We start from the raw sequence: 21,426 nt of genomic DNA, 5'->3' as shown, positions 1-21,426 counted from the left end.
GCCCAACTGATAAAACACATATGTTATCATCTCTTGTGTGTAGGTGGTGTCTCTGTGCAGCCTGAAGACATAGGTAGTCTGGAATCCTGGTGCAGACGTGCTGTGTGTTTGGCTCTTTCACATTTGATAACCTGTCAGCAGGGCCAAAGCTATTCCGTAGCAGTCACAACAATGGTTAAAGTGGGTGAAAGGAATGAATGAGTCTGTTGACCGTCTACCTACTTAGTACATGCATAGTCTTCGGTTTCATTATGGCCTGACTCCTAAACTTTTTGTGGTGAAGGATTCCTTTGCTTGCTCTCCTCAGGATCGGGGTGCAAAGGAGTTATTGTACCACAAGATCTTGTTTTGGCTGTCATTTCTCTTTTCGGACATAGAGAGGGCTGCTGAGTCTTGGTCCAACTCATCAGGAATCTTTGTTGAACCACTAAAGGATTTGTGCATTGGAGAAACTCAGATTCTGTTGAGCACACGTATTTATTTCTCCATTTATATGAATTCTGCCAAACTTTGCAGTAGAACACTTAGTCAAAAGTTGATGCTTAATACATGCTAATAATATCCAGTTTCTGTGTTTCAGTGTGTGTAATCAAATTTATGTATTTTATATATTTGGCAGAGTAGTTAATCTATTTTAGTAGTGATTTAATTCATTATGGTTTATAAAATACTTTGAAAACAATTTTAGTCCATCTCCTGTACTTGAATGGCCAGTGATACCTATATGGGTATTTATTAGAGTTTCTCCTTTGGAATATACTTTAATGTTGAAAATATGATTTCACGACAAGCGGGAAATAGTCTTTGTTTGGCAAAGCATATTTCCTTCACGTCTCTGGAGGCTGAAGGTTGTTAATTGGTGAATTTAGAAGGACCTTGAAGGCCTGTCTATAGCACAGGAAGCTAGAGCTCCAATGTTTACCTTGTGTGTCATGAAAAACGAAAATGCTTATTTCTATTCCTCTTTGTATTTTGGCACCATTAAAACACTCAAAGCGTATTATAATTGCAAATGGAATTTGGAATGGTGATGTATTCTGGAAGTGATGTAAACAGATTGCATTGAAAAGAGCTCCGAGCATGCAGCACCACTGCAGTAAGCCTGTCTGTCTTTCAGGTTGACCCCCTGTTTACAGTGCCAGCACCACCGCCGCCGATTTCCAGCAGTCTCACGCCTCAGATTCTGCCCTCCTACTTTTCCCCATCTTCATCCAATATTGCAGCACCGGTTGAACAGCTTTTGGTTCGGACTCGTTCCGTGGGTGTCAATACGTGTGAAGTTGGAGTAGTGACAGAGCCAGAGTGTCTTGGGCCCTGTGAACCCGGGACCAGTGTGAATTTGGAAGGGATCGTGTGGCATGAAACAGAAGAAGGTAAATACCATTTATTTTTATCTATTTTCCCATACCCTCTTCCTCATGTATGTGTGTCCACCTGTAAGGGGAATTTGCTGTGTGGTATTCAGAGAGGACAGAAAAGTGGTTTCTATGCTCTCTCAATTTTTGTGGAAATAAGAGCTATGTTTCTCTTTTTGTTCATGGCAGCTTTTACATTCACGATCAATCTGGTGTCCCTCAAAGTGGTTTTCGACTTTAAGCGCTAACTTGGAAGGCCTGTGAGAAGCAGGGTGAGGGTTACCCTTTCTCCTAGGAGCTGTCAGAATGGGACATAGATCTCAAGTTCGTTTGCTTCTTGGTTTGCTAACAGATCTGTCTCCATGTGGGTGTCGTTGTGTCGTTGAGGCTTATATTTCCCTTCTGAATTGACACAGGGTTCCTGCATTTAGCAGGGGCCATTGCTGTCATGTGACTGTGGATGGTTGATGCTGAGAGCTAATGAAGCCAAGGTCAAAGGCTTGAGCCCCATTTGAGCCAGTGAGTTATTTTCTGTGGCTGGAAACAGCACCTTCCTGGCCCCTTAACCCAGCAAGCCTTCTGGCAAGTGCTATTCATTAGTCACAAGAGAACCCAAGGTGCAAGAGAAATGGATCAGGGTGAATGACTCATTGCTCTTGGAAATACACATCAGGCGTATGTCGTATTGACAGTGGATCCAGACTATAGGTGGCCACATCTCACATCTCATATGATGGTCAAATAGAGCGTGTTTCAGATGGCCAGTGTCCTTGACAGAGGCCAACAGATAATTACAAACTGAATATCAAGGAGAGAGCTGTATTGCTCCTCGGGGGAGTGAATAGAGGAGAGCACGTAAGAAAGAAGCATGCCCCCGGGTACACCAGGGGACCAAAGGAAAATAAAAATACACAGGGGAAACATTTTTTCCTCTGAGCTGGATTGGTCAAGGATAAGGAGATACTGTTGTCAATAGCATGGTCTTTCGGGAGAGGAGTTCAGAGCAAGGATAAAGGGTAACAAGAAGGATCTGAGATACAAAATCATTGTTTAGGTTCCTCTGTATCAAGGGGAAAAATTGAGGGCTGAAACTCAAAGGAGAGGAACTAAACTATATGCTAAAGAGGCTGAGTTGATGGGAAAGGAGACTATATTGGGGATAATTGTTGGGAAAGAAATAGTTGGGAGAAAATAGTTAAGAACAGTGACAAACCTAGGGAGTGAGAGTAAAAATGAAGACTGAAAATCAGGCGACAGGTGTAAGCATAGTGGTCAGAAGGCAGAAAACAGCCCAAGCCGTTTCAAGATAGGAAAAAAAAACTTAAGGGGAAAATATTTGAATTCTACATATTACATTGAATGTACTCTTCTTGTAGGATGGATTTGATAATTAGATTAAAAATTTTTGTGGATAGCATCAGTAAGGAAAAAGCAAGATTGAATTATGTAAGGAGCTACCAGAGAAAGGGAATGAAAGTGGTAGATATGGGGAGCTCTCTTATTTGCTCAAATAGAACTGAGCAACAGTGAAAATTTACTCTTGGTTTTAGAAATTTGGGGGGTTTTGGGGCTCCTCCCTCTTTGTGCTTTTAACTGGAAAGCCATTTAAAACAGAACTACGCAACCACATTGGGAGGAATTGATGTCAGAGGAGCGGGAATTAAACCTCTCCCGTCTTGCTTGCCTGTTTAGACCCTGTTCAGTGCAAGGGGCCCATGCGGGGAGACGGCTTCTCCCTCATTGCCCGTGGGTTGTGCACAGTGCATCTTCCCTTTGATTTTCCGTAGAGCAGAAGTGGTGGATAAGAGCTTCAGACTGGCATCTTGGAGGGAAAAGTATAGAAAAGGAATCAAGACCTTAATAAGGTTAATTAGTGGAGGTGCTGACTTTCAGGAACAGAAAGATTTGGAAAAAGAGTAAGGGTTAATTCCCATCAACTTGAAAATCAGATTTTCTTGTAACTTGGATAATTGACTCCTTAGGGTGGAGCACTCTCTTCCCTTTCCTAGATATGACTTGGTGCCCATCTGTAGAAGGCTTGTCATCATTTTATTTGTTCCAGCATGTGATAAGGACAGGTTCCCGCAGTGTGACCTTCCTGCCTGGTAGAGGTTGTAAAATTAAATTAAAAATTAAAAATCCAGAAAGTGTGTCCTTCTGGAACAGCTCTTAGGCTTGGGTTATTTTTCACTGTGCTTAAGAGTCTGCTGGGTTTTGCCTTTTAACCTTGGCCTCTAATAAAAAATGGGATTATTTAGGGGGAAAAAAAAAAATCTGTGTTTAAAAACTATAGCAGTATATGAGTTGATCAGGAATTCTGATACTCTGGGCATGTGCTTAGAGAGCTTTCATCATCATTATTATTTAGGAGTGATGTACATAAGCCCTCCCCATTTTCTTCCTGTTCTCTGAAAATCTGTCTCCTAAGTCTGATGTAACTGCTCTGATCCAGTGTGATCCATGCATCCCTGTGGGTGGCTTCCCTTCATTCATATGGCAGACCAGTTGCTTTAGAAGCTTTTTAGGCACAGCAGTGGAGCCCTCAGCAGCTCCAGCCTCCTTTGAATTGCCTCACATTTTCTAGGATTTGGAGTGTGTGGATATTTACTGTGGAGACAAGAAGGAGATGGAGCTGTTAATAGAGTTATTCTTGCTGAATAAACTAAACTTCTGACCTCCATAGAATTTAAGAACTCGCCTCAGTAGAGGCCTGGGTCATTATATGTGTGTTTAATGTGTAACCATTTTCAAGAGCATTCCGTTTGCATTTTTTTTTTGGTACAGTGTGTTGAAAGCTCTTGTACCGATTGAAAAATTAAACCCACTTGACCATTAATTTTTCCCTTTTGGGAAAAACAAAGAGAGGAACAGAACAAACACATTTGGAGCCACTTACTTGGCAGAGCTAAAAAAAAGATGGATTGGGGGGGAAGTGAAGGGAAAGTAAGCTGTGGCTGTTTCTAGTATAAGTTTTCCCTAACAAAGAGCATTTGTAAAACTGTCAGTTGCCTTTGACTAACGTCCTATAGATTGAGTTGAATAAAATCTCTTCCTTGGTATTTTCGTTTTGAAGATATTGTATAACTGGTAGTGTTTTTTCACAGACCCAATTTATGTGCATTCACGCATATGTGAAGTGTGTGTGTGTGTGTGTGTGTGTGTGTGTGTGTGTGTGTGTGTGTCTTGAGATCCTAGAAGTCTTAAAAGCTCCTATCTACAGTCTTTGGGGGAATATTGAGTGTACTTGTGATTTCGTTGGAAGGTGGTAGGAACAGCAGAACTGGAATATGAAATCCCCACTAGGTACCTAATTGTTTCTTATGCTTGGAATTCCTCATTCGAGGAGTGTGTTCTTTTAATCACAGACTTTCCTGCTTGTATCACTGCCAGTCCATGAAGTCCTGGTTGCCTAAGAACCAAACTATACTTCGGAATAAAGTGTTAGAAGAGAAGTTCCCTCTGGAAATAATTAGTGGGTTTCAGATCATGCTTAATAGTAGAGCAAAACTATTACTGCATTTGGATGTATAGTTATTCCACTCTGATCTTTCTTCTTTAAGGTGAATGCATAGGAGCAATGACGTATTGTACAAAATTACTCACAGATGTTAGAAGGAATTTGCTTAGCATTTCATTCCTGACATTTGGGACACACATGCCAGTGTATAGTTATTTGTTTGAAAATTTGCTCTTTTGGGGAGGGAAAAACAGAAAGAAAACATGGTGTATACAGCAATGTATGTAAATACCTATGTGTTGAACTTGGCTTTTTAGCTTTCGAGAATGTGTTTTCCTTTTGATTCTTATTGAATCCTGTTTCTTACTAGTTTTTGTTTTTGTTTTTGTTTTTGGCCCTCCCCGAGAACATACTTGTCTTGGTTGGGTCTATTATTCATTGTTAGGACTGTTGTTTACCACAGCTCTGCCATTCTGTCCTTAGGCAAAGCCACTGAAGAAAAGGAAGTGAGAGAAAGAAAATCGGTATTTGCCAGTGATAGTGATGTCCTTTTAAACATCTGTAGGTTAGAGATAAGTGGTTCTCAACTTTGTGCCTGTGAATCACCTGAAGAGCTTTTAAACCATGCTGATGCCCAGCACCATTCCCAGGTATCTCCATGGTCTGGCCTGGCGACCTGCCATTGGTGTTTTTTCATATGTCCCCAGGGGCTTCTAATGTGCAAACAAGGATGAGAACCATTGTCTCAGGGGAAAGAGGGGATGTCCTGGCCCTTTGCAAGCTGCTCAACTTTTTCCCTTTAAGGAAGATACATGTATCATTGTCTCATTTTCTCAGGTATGACATGGACAGAGACACCTGCTATGTTTACCTTACAGGGTAGATAATGTCTGTCAAGATGCTGTGGTGTGACAAGTGAGCATAGCTGTTTAATGACTGTGCTAATGAGGAAGAGGGTTCGGCTTTGATCCTGAACATGCACTCCACATAGGTTTTGAGGGGCTTAATGCACAGCTAACTGGTGTACCGTTCGTCCTAATTTATTAGTACGGTGGGGTGGACCTTAGTTTGTTTTTCCAGTGAGCCAGACACTGTGACTTCATCTCTGTGTGGTCTGCTGAGTTATTTTTGAAATAGTTCAGAAACCCAGGGTATTAAGGAAAGTTGATAAAAGTAGCAAATAAAAGATTGTACTCAGAAAACATTGAGAGTTTTCAGAGGGTTGATGGGAGTGCAAATGATGACTTATGAGAAAACACCTAATGTGAGAGGAGGAATGCTTGTTTATGTCAGGTCCTTCACCTGATGTTCTGTGTGTTTTCTGAGAAAAGAAAAGTGATCTTGAGAGTTCATGTTTGGATTAGAGAAGTAAATGATTCTCTTTTAAACCGTCAGAGATGTTCTTAAATTCTTCTGCTTTTTCTGCATCTCCAAAGTCATAAAGAGGGTAGTGTTTAACTGTGCAGTAGAGAGGGTTTCAAGCTAATTCATTAAAAAGCAAATGATCCTACATAATTGACGACCAATCTAATTTTTGGTATTGTTATTTCTATTCTGCAGTACTTACCAATCTTTCTGAAAAGAGAACATCTTTTTAAATCTTGATTCAAGAGATTAAGTATTAATCTAAGCTTACTTTGTAGTTTTAGTAACTGAGCATGGAGTTGGTGCAGTACTTTAATGATTGAAACACTACTGTTTGTTGAGATAGTTCCCAGTGATCTTATAAGTTCAGCTTTGACTCACAAGGGGAATAAGATGCCCACTTTCACTTCTGCATTTCATTACCTGCCATACCAGCGCTGGTTACAACTGTGCAGTGATGGGGAACTTCAAGATGGCTGATGGGCAGGCTCCGTATCAGTACTGTGCTCAGTGGAGATAAACCAGCCCCTAGGATGTGAGTTTGGCAGGTGAGCATAGTTGTTTAATCACTGTGCTCATGAGAAAAAGGGTCCAGCCTTGATTGTCAGCATAAACTCCACAGAGGTTTTAAGGGGCTGAAAGAACTACTAGTTACTAGCACTCTGTGTATCGTGCTGGGCATGCTTGCTAGCGCCCCCCCCCCCCCCCCCCCCGTCACCTTCCTGGGCCATCTTGCAGTGGTGGTTGCTGATGAAAGTATGGATTGTTTCTTGAAATTCATCACCGTTGGTGGTAGAGCAGCTCAAAGGATGCCCCTTCCACAGTGTACAAGTGCTACTCATTTTCACCTGCAAGAGGCAGCCCAAATAGAAAATCAGATCCATATGTTTGCTGGACCATATGCCAGGCTAATTACCTCTGATTATTCTGTGTACAATGGTGAAAATTTTTTTAATAAACTAAAATTGGTCTGATGATGTACATTATAAACAACTACAAAGCTCATATCACAATTTTTTTTTTTAAAGAGTACTGAAACTAATGTTAGCAGCTTCATAGAAAAATGCAGAAGGTAAAAATGGAGGCGAGGTCTTCACATAGTAGACACTCGATAAAGATGTGTTGACTGAAGGAGAGAGTAAGGAAGGGAGGGAGGGAAGCATTGTGTCTGGGCCATTTTCCTGAGTTTTGCTTTATGCTTTCTGGGACCTGTTTTATGCTTTTCTGATGAGGTAATGTGGCCAAAATCTGGATATGATGAGTGATTGTGCGTTGCTGGAAAGCCATAACACAGACAGTCACTTCACCTCTTGTTATTGTGAAAAATAACCTGCTATCAGGTAGGATTCAGCTGAATGTTTTTGGATCAAATATTTGTTCTTTTGTGTTATTTGTATATGTATTTTGGTGGTGACATTAGGTGTTAAGTAATGAAGTGGTAAGTTTCAAACTCACTGTATTAAAGGCATTTTGTTTCCCCTTTTGGTTGGTTGATATTGTAGCTAAATATAGTCCTGTATGTGAATACAGAATGTAAAACATTTTAAACTAAACTTTTCTTTGGACTAAGGTATATATAGTAAAAGATTTAAGAAGTTGTCTTACAAGATTTGTGGGTGTGTGGTATTGTCCTGTGTGCTTGTTTATCCTTTCCCTGTAAAGGAGTTCGTAAAAAAAATCTGAGTCTTAATATTATAGTGACTCGGAACTGAAGATACTATTTTCTAATTACAAAATTCACACAGTCTCATGGGTTGCAAAGAATAGCTGTTGGCCCATCTGGATTAAAATATGAATTAAAATATTCCATTGACTTTTTTAAATACAATTTTTTATAGCAGCTTCTTGAGCTATAATTTCCATAACATACAATCCATCCGTTTAAAGTGTAAAACTTGATGGCTTTTTAGTGTATTCAGAGTTGTGTAACCATTACCACAATTCATTCTAGAACGTTTTCTTTACACTCCCAAGAAACCCTGTATTCATTAGCAGTCACTACCACTTACCCCAGTTCCCCATTTTGTAGACTTTTACATCTTTGACCTTACCTGATTCCTTGTTGTTTTTATGTGTAAATATGCGTGTTTTATGGATAAAAGAAAGGCTTGTTGAGCACTTACTCTGTGCCAGGCATTGTGCTGGGCATGCTTGCCAGGTAATTTCATTCAGTCCTCAGGACAAAATCCAAGGTGAGCTCACTCTTATTATATTTTATTTTAAAAAAAATTTATTGGAGTACCGTTGATTTACAATGTTGTGTTATCATGTTTTAAAAGAGGAGACTTAGAAAGGGATTCACCTGTGCAAGGCAGCACACCTGGTGAGGGAATTTGAACCTATAGTGGTTGGACTTCTAGAGCCCTTGCTCTTCACACGTCCTCCTGGGTGTTCTGGATTTCTGTCACTGCTCGAAAGACCCTGTATATCTCTCAAATTGCTCTTTGGAGAGAGGGAGTAAAAAGTGATGTAATAGCTGGAGTTTTTATTTTTAAGTGTGGAATGATAGGAAATTCTTTATAGGTCTAGCGTCTGATTTTGGCAGGAGTCATTGAATCAGCTTCAGCTGGGTTGCTGTATACAAACCATCCCTTTCAGCCCCACTATGCTGTAAGCTTCCTTAGTGCACAAATCCCATCTGTTTTGTTCACTGTTGGATCTTCGGCGCCTGGCACAGAGTAAGTACGCCTTACATATTTGTTGAATGTTGGGTAAATTCGCAGAACAAAGTGATATGGTCTTGATACCTGTTTAAGTTTGAATAGTGTCGCTTTCTACTCAGGAATATGCTACTTTTAAATTAAGTTTGGCCTACACAATCTGGAAAATAGAGTTCCAGAAATCTACTTTGTCACTGATTTTTTTCAAAGCCATTATAAAATCTGACAATGTTTTTATTGTATTTCAACTTCCATCCTTGCTGTTATTAGACTTATTTCCACAAAAAAAGGAGAAACAAAATATTTGGCGTGCTTCTTCCCTTCAATCATTTACATCCTCAATCTGGTTTTAATTTTTTGATTATAAAAGAAATACATGGCCAGTTTAAGACATTTGGGGGAAAGAAAGAAAAAAGAAGAAAAAAATCTTCTATGATCTCACTATTCAGGCAAGTACTTCAATTTGTTGATTTCTTAATTAACTTTTTTTATTTATTTATTTATTTATTTTTTTTGTGGTACGCGAACTCTCACTGTTGTGGCCTCTCCCGTTGCGGAGCACAGGCTCCGGACGCGCAGGCTCAGCGGCCATGGCTCACGGGCCCAGCCGCTCTGCGGCATGTGGGATCCTCCCGGACGGGGCCACAAACCCGTGTCTCCTGCATCGGCAGGCGGACTCCCAATCACTGCGCCACCAGGGAAGCCCATCTTTCTTAACTTTTAAAATACCTATTTAAAAATATGTAATGGAGATCATTCGGTAGTACACTTTTGAATATTCTTTTCTCTTCTTTTAATCTTAACATTAAAAGGTAAGCATTTCTGATGTTATTAAAATACTTTCTAAGACACATATTACATTGATATAAAATATTACATAAAATGGACGCAAAAAATTTAAATTCCTCTCATGGCAGCTATTTACATTGCCTTCAACTCCTTAGATAGCTGTCGGCACTGTGTCGTTGTGCGTGAAGTTTTTGGATTGTTTTCTGGACTTGCGATTATTATGCTAGCATCAGTTTTCAAGAAGCAAAATTGCTGAGTCCAGGACACAGGCGTTTTTAATGCACTGGAAGACATTAACCGCTTTCCCAAAAGGTTGAACCGGTTCCCACTGCCTGGTGGAGTGCCCTCCTCGGTTACCTTTCCCAACTGTGGCCTCAGTGACATTTTGATGACAAAAGGCATGAGGTTGTAAGTCAAATGCATAGCTTGCAGTGCCCATATCCGGGGTCCTGTCCTAGACAGAATGGGAATGGGACTTTGCCCTTGTAGTAAATATCAAAATGGACCAGCCTGAGAAGGCAGGTGTTGCAAGTGAAGTGATGTTCCCAAGAGAGCATGAGGCAGGGGGCTTTGCCTGGTGGAGGGCTTTGCTCTGGATGGAGGGAGCTTCAGATTTCACTCCTGCTTGTGTCTAGAATGACATTTTACAGCTTTTTTTCCCCCAGTGAAAGAAGTTAAAGAGAGTTTTAGATCTGAGGAGTTCAAACACCCAGGGGAGAAAATTAGCCTGTCAAGCATCCATTCTGAACTGGGAGGAATCTAAGTCACTCGTGTTTCTGTCTCTGCAAACATCTTTCTTTTGGGTTCTTCTTCAGAATAAGGACAGGCGAAGGACAGGATCTTTATAGGAAAACCTTTGCGCCGCATGATTTGTTGATAACATATAGTTTGTCACTTGCCATATGCCAGCAGTTTTCAGATTTCTCAGTGGCACACCCCGGCCCTGCCCTGCCCCCAGCATTCCATTTCCTCTCATAGCCCCTTCCCTTGGCAGCCTGTGTGTATAGACACAGCAGGAGGAAGAACTATCCAGGTAGTTTTTAAAAAGTAATACCTACCAAAGCATTCCCATATGTACCCAGGCCTTCTGTTTTCAGAGGAGTTTGGCTAACATTTCCCAGGCAAAAGCAAACTAAGCTGTAGGGAGAAGGAATAGCATAAATTGCAAAAAAGCTGTTCTCAGCAAAGTTGGGGGAATTAGGCTCATGGGCACAATTGCAGAGTAACCAGCGAAATCTGATGGAACAGCCCGGAGACCCAAGAGGGGGGTGGCTAAAAAGTGATATGAGGTAGGCAAGACCCTTACTGCTCACTCGATAATTGCTTTTAACTGAAAATTGCTTTTAACTGAATAGTAAACCGAGCAATTATGTACTCACCACACCCATATATGTATTCATTTCCTAATGATGCCTTCTGACTCAAATATATATTTGAGACACTTTCGTAGTATTGCAGTCCTCAGGTGTTAGAAGTATGGCTGTTTCCTTTACACGGCACATGACACATTTGGCAGGCCTGAACAACTAAACAGTTTTGCCCCGGGAACTTTACATTGCTCTGCCAACACCATGTAATTAACATCTCATTTATGTGGAAAACTCCTGTAATTAGCCCTATTATTCTTCTAGAGAAACTGGGGTCCAGACAATCTAAATAAAGTGTGTACCCTTTCCGGATTTCTAGATTCTACCTAAAATGATCAGCCTTGCCTGGTTTTAAGTCTGTGTTTGTTGATGTATGTGTGGATGAATATAACCAATTATTTTAAAAATATGCTAAAAGGCAAATAAACATTTGCTTGTCAGTTTGAGGTTTTGACTGAAATGTGGGAACTCAATTCGGCTTATAGAGGGAACTGTTTTTTAAAAATTTAATATTCACCAAATATTTTTACAAAAATACCCCAAATGTCATTTTTGACTCCATATTTCCTAACAAGAAAAAAAAAAAAATGGCCCAGCACTTCCCATGCGTCAGAGGCGGTACCACATGTTCTTCTGGCTCAGTGGGCAGCCTGTTCCCGCCAGCCCTTCAGGGCCTCACACGTATACATCTGCACCGTTGGTATGTTGCCATGTCGATGTCTTCTTGGTATCCACGGTGACAGACAACTTTTGAAAGAAGTCAAGTTGAAAGAGCTGACTACGGAGAACATTTAATGTGTCTTATTTCGCCTGAGTAGCAGCAGAGACCGACTTGTTTAAAGAGAGCCAACGAAGACTGCTTTCCACCACTTTCTGCAGCTTTAGAAGGAGAAGACCCATTAGCTCTTCAGAATATGAAAAGCCGCCCAGTTCCAGCCAGTGCTTGCAGAACTGCTTCTTAGCAGCACCTTGAATATGTACATACGGAATTCTTTCTAGTTGAAACAAACCTGTAGAGGGTGGATGCTGCAACAGCAGAAGAACCATCACTGGGGTCAAAGGGCATTGGCTGGGGGCTCTCTGAACCTGGAACCGGGGTGAATGCAGTAAGCAAGCGTGTGAGAGGAACTTTGAGTTCCAGACGTCTTCGAATAGTCAAGGGCAGACAAGTTAGGAGGCCGTAGACTGGAACTGGGACAGGCTGCTGTGCAAAAGCACTAGTGCCACGTTGTCTCTTCTTAAGACCTCTGCTTGGTACGGGGACTAAAAGGCATTATACATTCACAAGGAGTTTTTAAAAAATGTTAAGTGCTAAGTGGGTAGTGGAACAGATGACCCTATTAGGACAACGGGGGGGGGGGTGGTGGTGTCAGTTTTCAAAGAAGCAGAATGCAGTGAGCTACTTAAAATTATATTGACTGCACATTTATCTTCAGTGATTCAGAAGGAGACTGTTAGCCTCAAACCCTCAGCCAGTTACTAGAGAATCTCTGAAGTGTATTCCCTCTAGGACATCTCACTTTATATCTGGCTTTTGAATTAAATACCTTCTAAAAGTAAATATCATCAATCGTACCAGCCCACCTTGCATTTTCTTGCAGTAGCACATTTCCAAGTATGGAATTTCAACAAAGCATGACATATGTTGAATGTGACCGTTAAGTATTTGAGGCTGTGGTTAGCATCACCGTCCTCATTTTCTCAAAGCGAGGAAAATGGAGTCTGGGGAATTTATGACTGGGGTGGAAATCAAGGCAGGGTCTAAAGGAGAATCAAGTGCCACAGAGTTCCAGTAGCTTCAGTGATGGCGTGGGAGGAATCTAGTCTTGCCCACATACCCTCACCTCAAGGTTTCAGAAGGATATGGGCTGGACCGTACTGAGCTCCTCCTCTGAGGAATCATTCAGCTAACGCAAATTCTCTGGGGTCTGGGTGCTGGCTTGTTGATAAGCCCTTTTTTCTTCACGTTTGACTCCCACCCTGATCACTCATGATCAGTAGTGTCAAGCTTTACACTACATTTCACCCAAGGGAGATGCAGATCTCTGCCAGAGGGGTAGCCACCCTTCACTTGGGTACATTTACTCAGGGTAAACCTTTGCATATTTTGGGAAATAGAAAAGAGAAGTCTGGTGTTTAAAAAGGAATATTAGAGAATTGTCACGGAGCCGAAATTTGTGTTGTTCATTCACTCTGCAAATTCTGGCAGCTTCAACTTGTTATGATTCAGTGTTTGGTGTCATTGCCCTGTTTGTTTCATTGTGATTATGAATGAAAAGTGACAAGGGATAGCAGGAGCGCCAGGCCTGTTGGTAAGCATAACGTGATTGATTAGAACCCCAAAGAGGGTCAGTTTTCAAAGAAGGCAGCCAAAGCCTTTCTTCTATTGCAGATGAGCTGCTGCTTCTTTTTTTTTTTTTTTTCGGTTACTTGAATAGTGAAAAGTATTTAGAGTGATAGTACCTGACTAAAAAAAATATGTTCAGAGGCTATGTGCCTTTATAGTCCCCCATGATAACTAAACAAAAGGAACATTTTTATACTTCATACAAAATACTGTGTGTATCAAGATTTTCTGGAAGGACACAATTGCATACGTCAAGAAATACCTGTAATATTTTTATTAAAATTTCTCCTTTATCCTCTTGGCTGCAGTGGTTCTGATACCTGTTCGTTTAGCAGATTTTTTAAAATGTATTGTTGCAGAACCCTCAAGAGTTCTTGGTGTTGCAGTTTGCGTCAGCCACTAGACAAATGGTTTTTGAGAAAAGACGTGTGACTCAACCACGAGAAAAACCAGATTAAAACAAAAGGTGTGATTGCTATTACATTGGGGACGCTAGAAGGTATTGGTTTTAAGAGCAAAGGGAGACTAGTTCAAAGGAAAAGGAAAACTATGTGACTAACTAATAATGGTAACTTCCACTTCCCACTGTCCCCATTTGTTATAAAGGTGTACCTGTATATAGTGAACTAATGAAGTTCTTTGAGAGTGTTTGTTTCTTCTTCAGCTTTTCCTAAAATAGCTCTTGTTCACTGTGAAAGCTAATGTATTTTACATAAGCTAAACAATATGATGTAGTTCAGAAATGCCTTTGGACTTGTAGGGAAGCTTGACAAGGTACCAGGGAAAACCAGAACCCTAGAAAATAGCACTAGACCAGGTATCAAGAGAACCAGGGTGTTGTCTCACTTTCTTCCTGTGTGAAAATGGGGGGTGGGGTTTAGAGTACATCCTCTCTTGAAGATACCTGAAGTTTGGGGAGCAAAGGAACGTGAATATCTTAGAGTGTTCTTGCCAGAATTATTTCGGACTTAAAGGATCCGGAACAGAATTCTTAGGACACAGCCTTGACGGTATTACCCTTAAATCACCCTCTGGGTTAGTGCCAGGTTCTGTTGAACAGGTAGGGATGGCCTGAGTCTCCAGAAATGAATCTATTTACTCAAATCATTTATTGAACTTTTAGCAGTTGTGCAGATAAAGTGGAGTCTGGTCTGAGTTTGGCTGACATTTATTTTATGCTCTGCTACACTCCAAGGAGGAATGAGTACTTGAAGATGTTATCTGATAAGATTCCTAAAAGGTAGAATCCTCACAATTTCATTAGCAGGTTTCAAGCCCTTGGTCATTTGCCTGCTCAAGGTCCAACAACTTCTAGCTCTGCTCTATCTACAGCTGGTTAAGACTCCCTAAAATGCCCAGATGACCCCTGTGATAATAGAGAATTGATTGGATGCATGAGAGTAAACACATACATGTAGTTGAGTTTAATTTTTCACCTTTTAAAAAATTATTGAAGTATAGTTGATTTACAATGTTGTTAGTTTCTAGCGTATAGCAAAGTGATTCAGTTTATATATATATATATGGTATATATATAATGTATATATACCATATATATACATGTATATATATATTCTTTTTCATTATGGTTTATCATAGGGTATTGAATATAGTCCCCTGTGCTGTACAGTAGGACCTTGTTGTTTATCTGTTTTATGTATAGTAGTTTGTACCTGCTAATCGCACACTCCTGATTTATCCCTCCCCCACCCCCTTTCCCCTTTGTTAACCATAAGTTTGTTTAATGTGTCTGCGAGTCTGTTTCTGTTTTGTAAATAAGTTCATTTGTGTAATATTTTAGATTCCACATACAAGTGATATCATGTGATATTTGTCATTCTCCTTCTGACTGACTTCACTTAGTATGATAATCTCCAGGTCCATCCATGTTGCTGAAAATGGCATTGCAGTATTTCATTCTTTTTTATGGCTGAGTAGTATTCCATTGTGTGGATGTGCTTTCCATGTGTACACTACTTCTTCTTTATCCATTCATCTGTTGATGGACATTTAGATTGCTTCCATGTCTTGGCTTTTGTAAATAGCGCTGCTATGAACATAGGGGTGCATGTATCTTTTTGAATTAGAGTTTTCTCTGGATATATGTCCAGGAGTAGGATTACTGGATCATATGGCAACTCTATTTTTAGTTTTTTAAGGAATCTCTGTACTGTTCTCCATAGTGAGAACAGTAGCTCACATTCCCACCAACAGTGTAGGCGGCTTCCCTTTTCTCTACATCCTCTCCAGCATTTGTTTTTTGTAGACTTTTTGGTGATGGCCATTCTGACTGGTGTGAGGTGGTGCCTCACTGTAGTTTTGATTTGCATTTCTCTAGTAATTAATGATGTTGAGCATCTTTTCATGTGCCTATGTCTTCCTTGGAGAAATGTCTCTTTAGGTCTTCTGCCCATTGTTTGATTGCCGTTTGTTTTTTTGTCATTGAGTTGTATGAGCTTTTTGTATATTTTGGAAATTAATCTCTTGTCGGTTGTATCATTTGCAAATAGTTTCTCCGTTTCTGTAGGTTGTCTTTTTTCGTTTTGTTTAGTTTCCTTTTCTGTGCAAAAGCTTATAAGTTGATTCCCTCCCATTTGTTTAATTTTGCTTTTATTTCTTTTCCCTTGGGAGACTGACCTAAGAAAATCTTTTTAACTTTTAATCTGATTATACATGTATATAGTTTAAAAAGCAACATAGTTCTCTGAGGCCCATAACAAACCCAGCAGTTTCTTGTTCCACCTTTCCCTCACCAAGCTCCTCCTTGCCTGAGGCAACTAACTTTCAACTCTTTTCATTGATATTTTTCTCTACATTTTGAAAGCAGTTGTTTACATGGCTATTTCTTATTTTTCAGTTTAAGGTTTATTTTTAAATTAACTTCTTATTATAGAAGATGATTCAGCTCTCTTACTCCCCTCCCTCCCAAAACAAAAGACAGTAAAATGTCTTCTCCTGCCTCCCATCCTCCCAGTATAGTTATGAGTTATCTATTGCTGTGTAACAAATTACTCCAAAACATAGTAAGTTAAAACAGCGAACATTTATTATCTCATAGTTTCCATGAGCCAACAGTCTGGGAGCAGCTTCGCTGGCCCAGGCTGCCAATCAGTCTATGGGACTGGGGCCACAGTAAACTGAAGGCCGGACTGGGGCTGCAGGACCCACCTCTCATCTCACTTACTTGGTTGTTGGTGGGCTTTTAATTCTTCAGGGGCTGTTGAACTGACCTTAATTCCCTGCAGTGCCCCATGAGCTTCTCCGTAGGGCTGCCCGTAGCATGGCAGCTTATTTCCCCAGCAAGACCCAGGAGACAGCTAGCCCAAGATGGGCTGCAGTCCTTGTATAAATGGTAGAAATGACAACTGTTCGCTTCTGCCATTTATTCTAGTCATAAGAAGTGAGGAGGTCCAGCTCAAACTCAATCTGGGGGAGGGCATCACACAAGGATGTGAATAGGAAGAAGCAGGGTCTTTAGAGGCCAGCATAGAGGCTGTCCTCCACAAGAAATTTTGGGTTAGGTCAATATCCAGTGTTAACGTTATCATGACTATGCATATATTATTCACAACACAGCCATGTACTATGATTACCCTTCTTTCCTCATCCAACTTTCTCCCTGGAGGTAATAATTTTTTGTTTGCTTAATGTTTTTTGTTTGCTTAATGTTTTATGTGCCCATCACTAACTCACCACAAACTATCATGCGAGAATTATAAACTGCCTCTCAATTTGTTGCAGTACATCAAGCATTTCTAGACATTGTATTTTTCGGGGCAGTCTCTCTAGAGTCTGCTGATCTGCTCCGACCTGAACTGATAGCTCAGGCCTTATGCAGAGGTATGAAAATCAGAGCTTTCTCTCGTACATGCTGAAGATTCATTCCATTTGCCCTTTTGGTTGGATACCCTATTTCCTGGGTCTATGTACTCTTCTCTCTTGCTTTTGTCCCTTCATTTTGGTGAATCACGTCTCCCAGTAGCTTCCTAAGAAGGAGTTCATGGGAAGTACAAATTTTGAAATCTTGACATTTGAACATGTTTTCCTTCTACCCTCTCACCTGATTGATAATAGTGGCTCCATGAAGAATTGGCTAAAATCATTTTCTCTCAAGGCTCCATAACTTTGAGCCGCCCAGTGTTGTCTTGGACAAGTCCAACACCGTCCTGATTTGAGATCCTGTTTGATACCTGTTTGTTCGCCCAACTCCCAAGCCTTCATCTTTTCCTTGTCCCCAGCATTCTGACATTTCTCAGTGACATCCTTCTTTAATTTGTTGTACTGTACTAGGTCCTGTTACTGGAAACTCAGGCCCTAAAGGGTTGGAATTTTTGTAGATGTATTTCTTTGGAAATGATGTAAAATCTGTTTCTATGTTCTCTGTTTCTGGAGCTCCTTTTATGTAGAAGTTGAACCTCCTGTATCAATCTTCTACTTTTCTAATCTTTTCCCTCCTTTTTCAGATCTCTGGCTTAATAGGTTTTTTTATGTTTTCTGATTTGGGGAGATTTTCTCACCTTTATATTTCAGTTTTTACATTGAAAAGGAGATCTGTTCTCATAGAATTTTCATTTCTAAAAGCTCTTATTGTTACTGGAATTGTTTCCTTAAAAGCCTCCTATTCTAGTTTCTCTTTTTCCTTCCCTTCTCCCCCTCTTTTTATTCTCCTAGTTTCTAATTTCTCTAAGTTCCTCGTTTTGTTTGTGTTTGTTTTGGCCCGTGTCTTCGGTGTTGGCGATTTTCCTCAGATGCCTGATGTTCCTTCGCTGACAGTGAATGATATACTAAGAAGCTAGTTTGAGGTTTCACATGCTTGGGTGGACCTTTTTGATGATGTAGGGAGGTCTGGGTGGATTGTTTCACTAGGGGTCTCCCAGCTGCCTTTTCTCTTGCTTTGATCAGTTTCCCCAGAAAAGCCTTCTCCGATTTCCTGGCCTACCAACTTTTGGGGCACCTATTTCAGGGGAAACTGGGTGAAGGTTTCACTCTCCATTGTATAAAAAATCTCATCTTCCTGTTTTTTTAGTAAGTATGATATTATCTCCATTATACAGATGAGAAAACTCTTAAAGAGCCTTAAGTTCCTTTGTTGAGTTTTCTTGATAGCTACCATTTTATTTCACGGCCTGAAATTGAGATAACTTGAGGTGATTTGGAATGCGCCATCATAACGATCACTTCTATACAGAGATCGTCATTTAATTTATTACTGTCATGGCTTACTTGGCCTATTCCCCCCCCCCCGCCCCCCCATGTGGCTTTAGTTACGCTTGGTTTTCAGACAGACTCTTAAGTTTGGGAACTTAAAACAGTGGCATATAAATGAAAACAGCAAACCGCCTTTTTTGTTTGGCTATTCTTATCTAAACAAAAGAAATTCAGTAGCTTTTGGAATGGACAGATTCTTCTCTAACCCCAGCTCTACCCGCCTCCCTTCTGGGTCCTGGCCAGGTCATTATTTTGGGCTTGAACTCTGTTCTTATCTTCACTTAGCAACATGAGTTGTTCACCAAGCTGGTTTTTCACAAATTCCTTCCAGTGTTTGTAGCAGAACTCTTATCCCCCTGGTTTTGACTAACCCTTTAACATCTGCACCTCTAAGACTCTGAAGTTGAGACAGACCTCATAAGCACTTCCTTCTACAAAGAACATCTGTGTTGAAGACACCTCATGAAAGCCAAGGTCCCTTGGCCGTGTCCTGTGGTAGAACCAGGCCCCAGGGGTATCTGGAAACTGTCTGCTCGCTTAACCAACGCACATGCAATTACTTGCATTTCCAAGTTTTTCTTCTCAGCCTAGAAAGGTGCTTTTTCCTTTAGTCCACCTACTTTTGTATAATGAAGGGTACTTACCTTCTTTATTGAGTATAAAGACTGTAAAAGTTGATTATAAATATCACATCCATATCTTACTGCGAGGCATTTTTTGGTCTGTCTGGTTTGTGCATGTATGCCTAGTGCCAAGCACATGGGTAAGCAGTCAGTAAATAAGTGTTGTCTGAGTGAATGCATGGTGAAGAGAAAGGAGGTCAAGTTAGCCCATGACTTTATTTTTTTAATTAATTAACTTTTAATTTTTGTTAGCGTGTAGTTGATTTACAGGGTTGTGTTAGTTTCTGCTGTACAGCAAAGGGTATCAGTTCTACATATGTCCACTCTTCTTTAGATTCTTTTCCCATATAGGTCATTGCAGAATATTGAGAAGAGTTTTGCCCATGACTTTAGAACCACCCCCCTCCGCCTGTCCCCCCTCCCCGTTGCTCAAACCCATGTTGGCTCTCACAGGGATCTTCTGGGGTTTTTGCATGGTTCTGCCCGTCTAGTCAATGAGGCGACAGGCAGTAAGCTGCAGGAAACATTTTTGTATCCCTAAAAGTATTATCTTCAAGGAGCATAGTTTGTAATACTGGAGTGAAAAGAAGCCTCCTTTCAGAGGGTTGGTTTGATGCAGGCAAAGCTGCTAATTTGTTTTCGGCTTCAAGGAGATTTAGAGCCTTGGCCTCCATAGCAGTAGCTCACGGTGGAATTGTTTTCCTGCTTCTGCATCTAAGTCTCCTGCACGACAGTAGGGAAGGCTGGACGTTTACAGAGCTGGCAGCAAGAGATTCTTCTTTTGCAGACAGTCGTGGAGATTTGTTGCCCGGGACTTTTCTGACTTAATGGCGTGCTCTTGGGAAAATACACTAATCTGTTTTCATATCTGAGGGCAACCACAGAACCTCCCATGGGAAGGCCAACTGGCGTCCGGTCACTTACCTGCTGGGAAGGGAAGCATCAGAGTGAAAGTTCTTCCCACTCGCCTGAGTACAGCTGTTATCAGGCCTGCCTGAAGTAGATAGCGTACAAAACACCCACATCCGGTAACCAATGTGCGACGTCAGCAAATGCAGTCAGATTCGAACTTGACCAGGTGACACCCAGGCTTTGCCCACCAGTTGGAGATACGGGAGTGGGAACTGAGATGACAGCCCATTGTCGTGGAGGTGACACTTTCAAGATGTCCCTTCTGGCCCCTGGTTAAGCCCTCAGCCTGTTTAGACTTTTACAGGAACCCACCAGTGGTACTTACAAGGGGACCATAGAAACAGAAACTCTAGTGGGTGGGTATGTTTGTACACTCTTGGTCAGAACTTTTGTTATTATGTGGATTTCTATAGTTAATTCGATTACTTTTAGTCTTTCACAGTTCACTGAGATTTTGTCCCAAAGTGGAGGCATTTGGGTACTGAGGATTGAAGTTTTAGCATTTCTTGGTAATGCCTGGATCGACATTCTAGGAATTTGCTTCATCGATGCCAGCTTTCCTTTTTTGGCAATGGAAGACGCGTGAATAATGCCTTCTTTGAAGCTCTAAGACACACAATGAGCTTAAGAACTCTCTAATTGAACTTTACAAGCTGAGGGGGCTGTGTTGGACTTACGGGCTGCATTTGAACAAACTTCTAGTCACCATAATTTAGTAAGGGTTAGCTGCCAGAAGCCATGTGGGGCTTTATTTGATCCATTTATGAATTAAGAGCCTGCAGTAAATTAATTACCATTTATTGGGGCTAATAAAAGCTGCAGGATGAGAAGGCCTTTGGATTCTTGTGTGGAGGGGTACCAGGACAGAGCTGCTTCCTGGTGTGGGAGCCTTTCCTGGCCCCAGGCCTTCTGAGATGCTGGGGGTGGGTGGGAATGGTGTTCGTGTCCGTGTCCAGCGAAGAGGCATTGGAGCCACTTTTGGCTCTGCAACTGCGGGAAGGCTGTGCTTTATTGATCATAATAAGCTGTTCTGTCTTATTAAAGTTGCATCATGGAGTCTGGTTTTTAGGAGCCCCATTGAGAATTAGTCACAGAAGAAGCGATTTGCTTGTATTTTCCGACAGTTAACAGGCCAAGCAGATGGGAGAGCAGACCTGAAATACTTGCGTTGGCTGCCTGCCACAGGTCTGTGAATTTTGATTTGCATGGATATGTAATAGTTTGATTTTTCCCTTTTTTGGAATTTCTTGCCTCTGAGCCTCGGGGAAATTAATCCTTGGTTTCCTGCGGAAGGCCCCCTTGGAAGCGAATGTTGCCAAGATGGGCCACACAGCCCCTGTGCC

The 21,426-nt window shown here is 41.1% G+C and overlaps 1 protein-coding gene across 7 annotated transcripts in view; it reads left to right on the top strand.

Moving 5' to 3' along the window:
- Positions 1 to 21,426, top strand: part of ZNF608 (zinc finger protein 608) — a 105,139-nt gene that overhangs the window by 44,203 nt on the left and 39,510 nt on the right. For all 7 annotated transcript variants that reach the window (XM_067031503.1, XM_067031506.1, XM_067031505.1 and 4 more), the window contains one exon: positions 1,118 to 1,373. In XM_067031503.1, coding sequence (XP_066887604.1) covers positions 1,118 to 1,373 — 256 coding nt within the window. The remainder of the gene's footprint in view (positions 1 to 1,117; positions 1,374 to 21,426) is intronic.

The sequence above is a fragment of the Kogia breviceps genome, chromosome 4, assembly GCF_026419965.1.
Source record: "Kogia breviceps isolate mKogBre1 chromosome 4, mKogBre1 haplotype 1, whole genome shotgun sequence".
Taxonomy (NCBI): domain Eukaryota; kingdom Metazoa; phylum Chordata; class Mammalia; order Artiodactyla; family Physeteridae; genus Kogia; species Kogia breviceps.
This window is presented reverse-complemented; position numbering and strand designations above follow the sequence as displayed.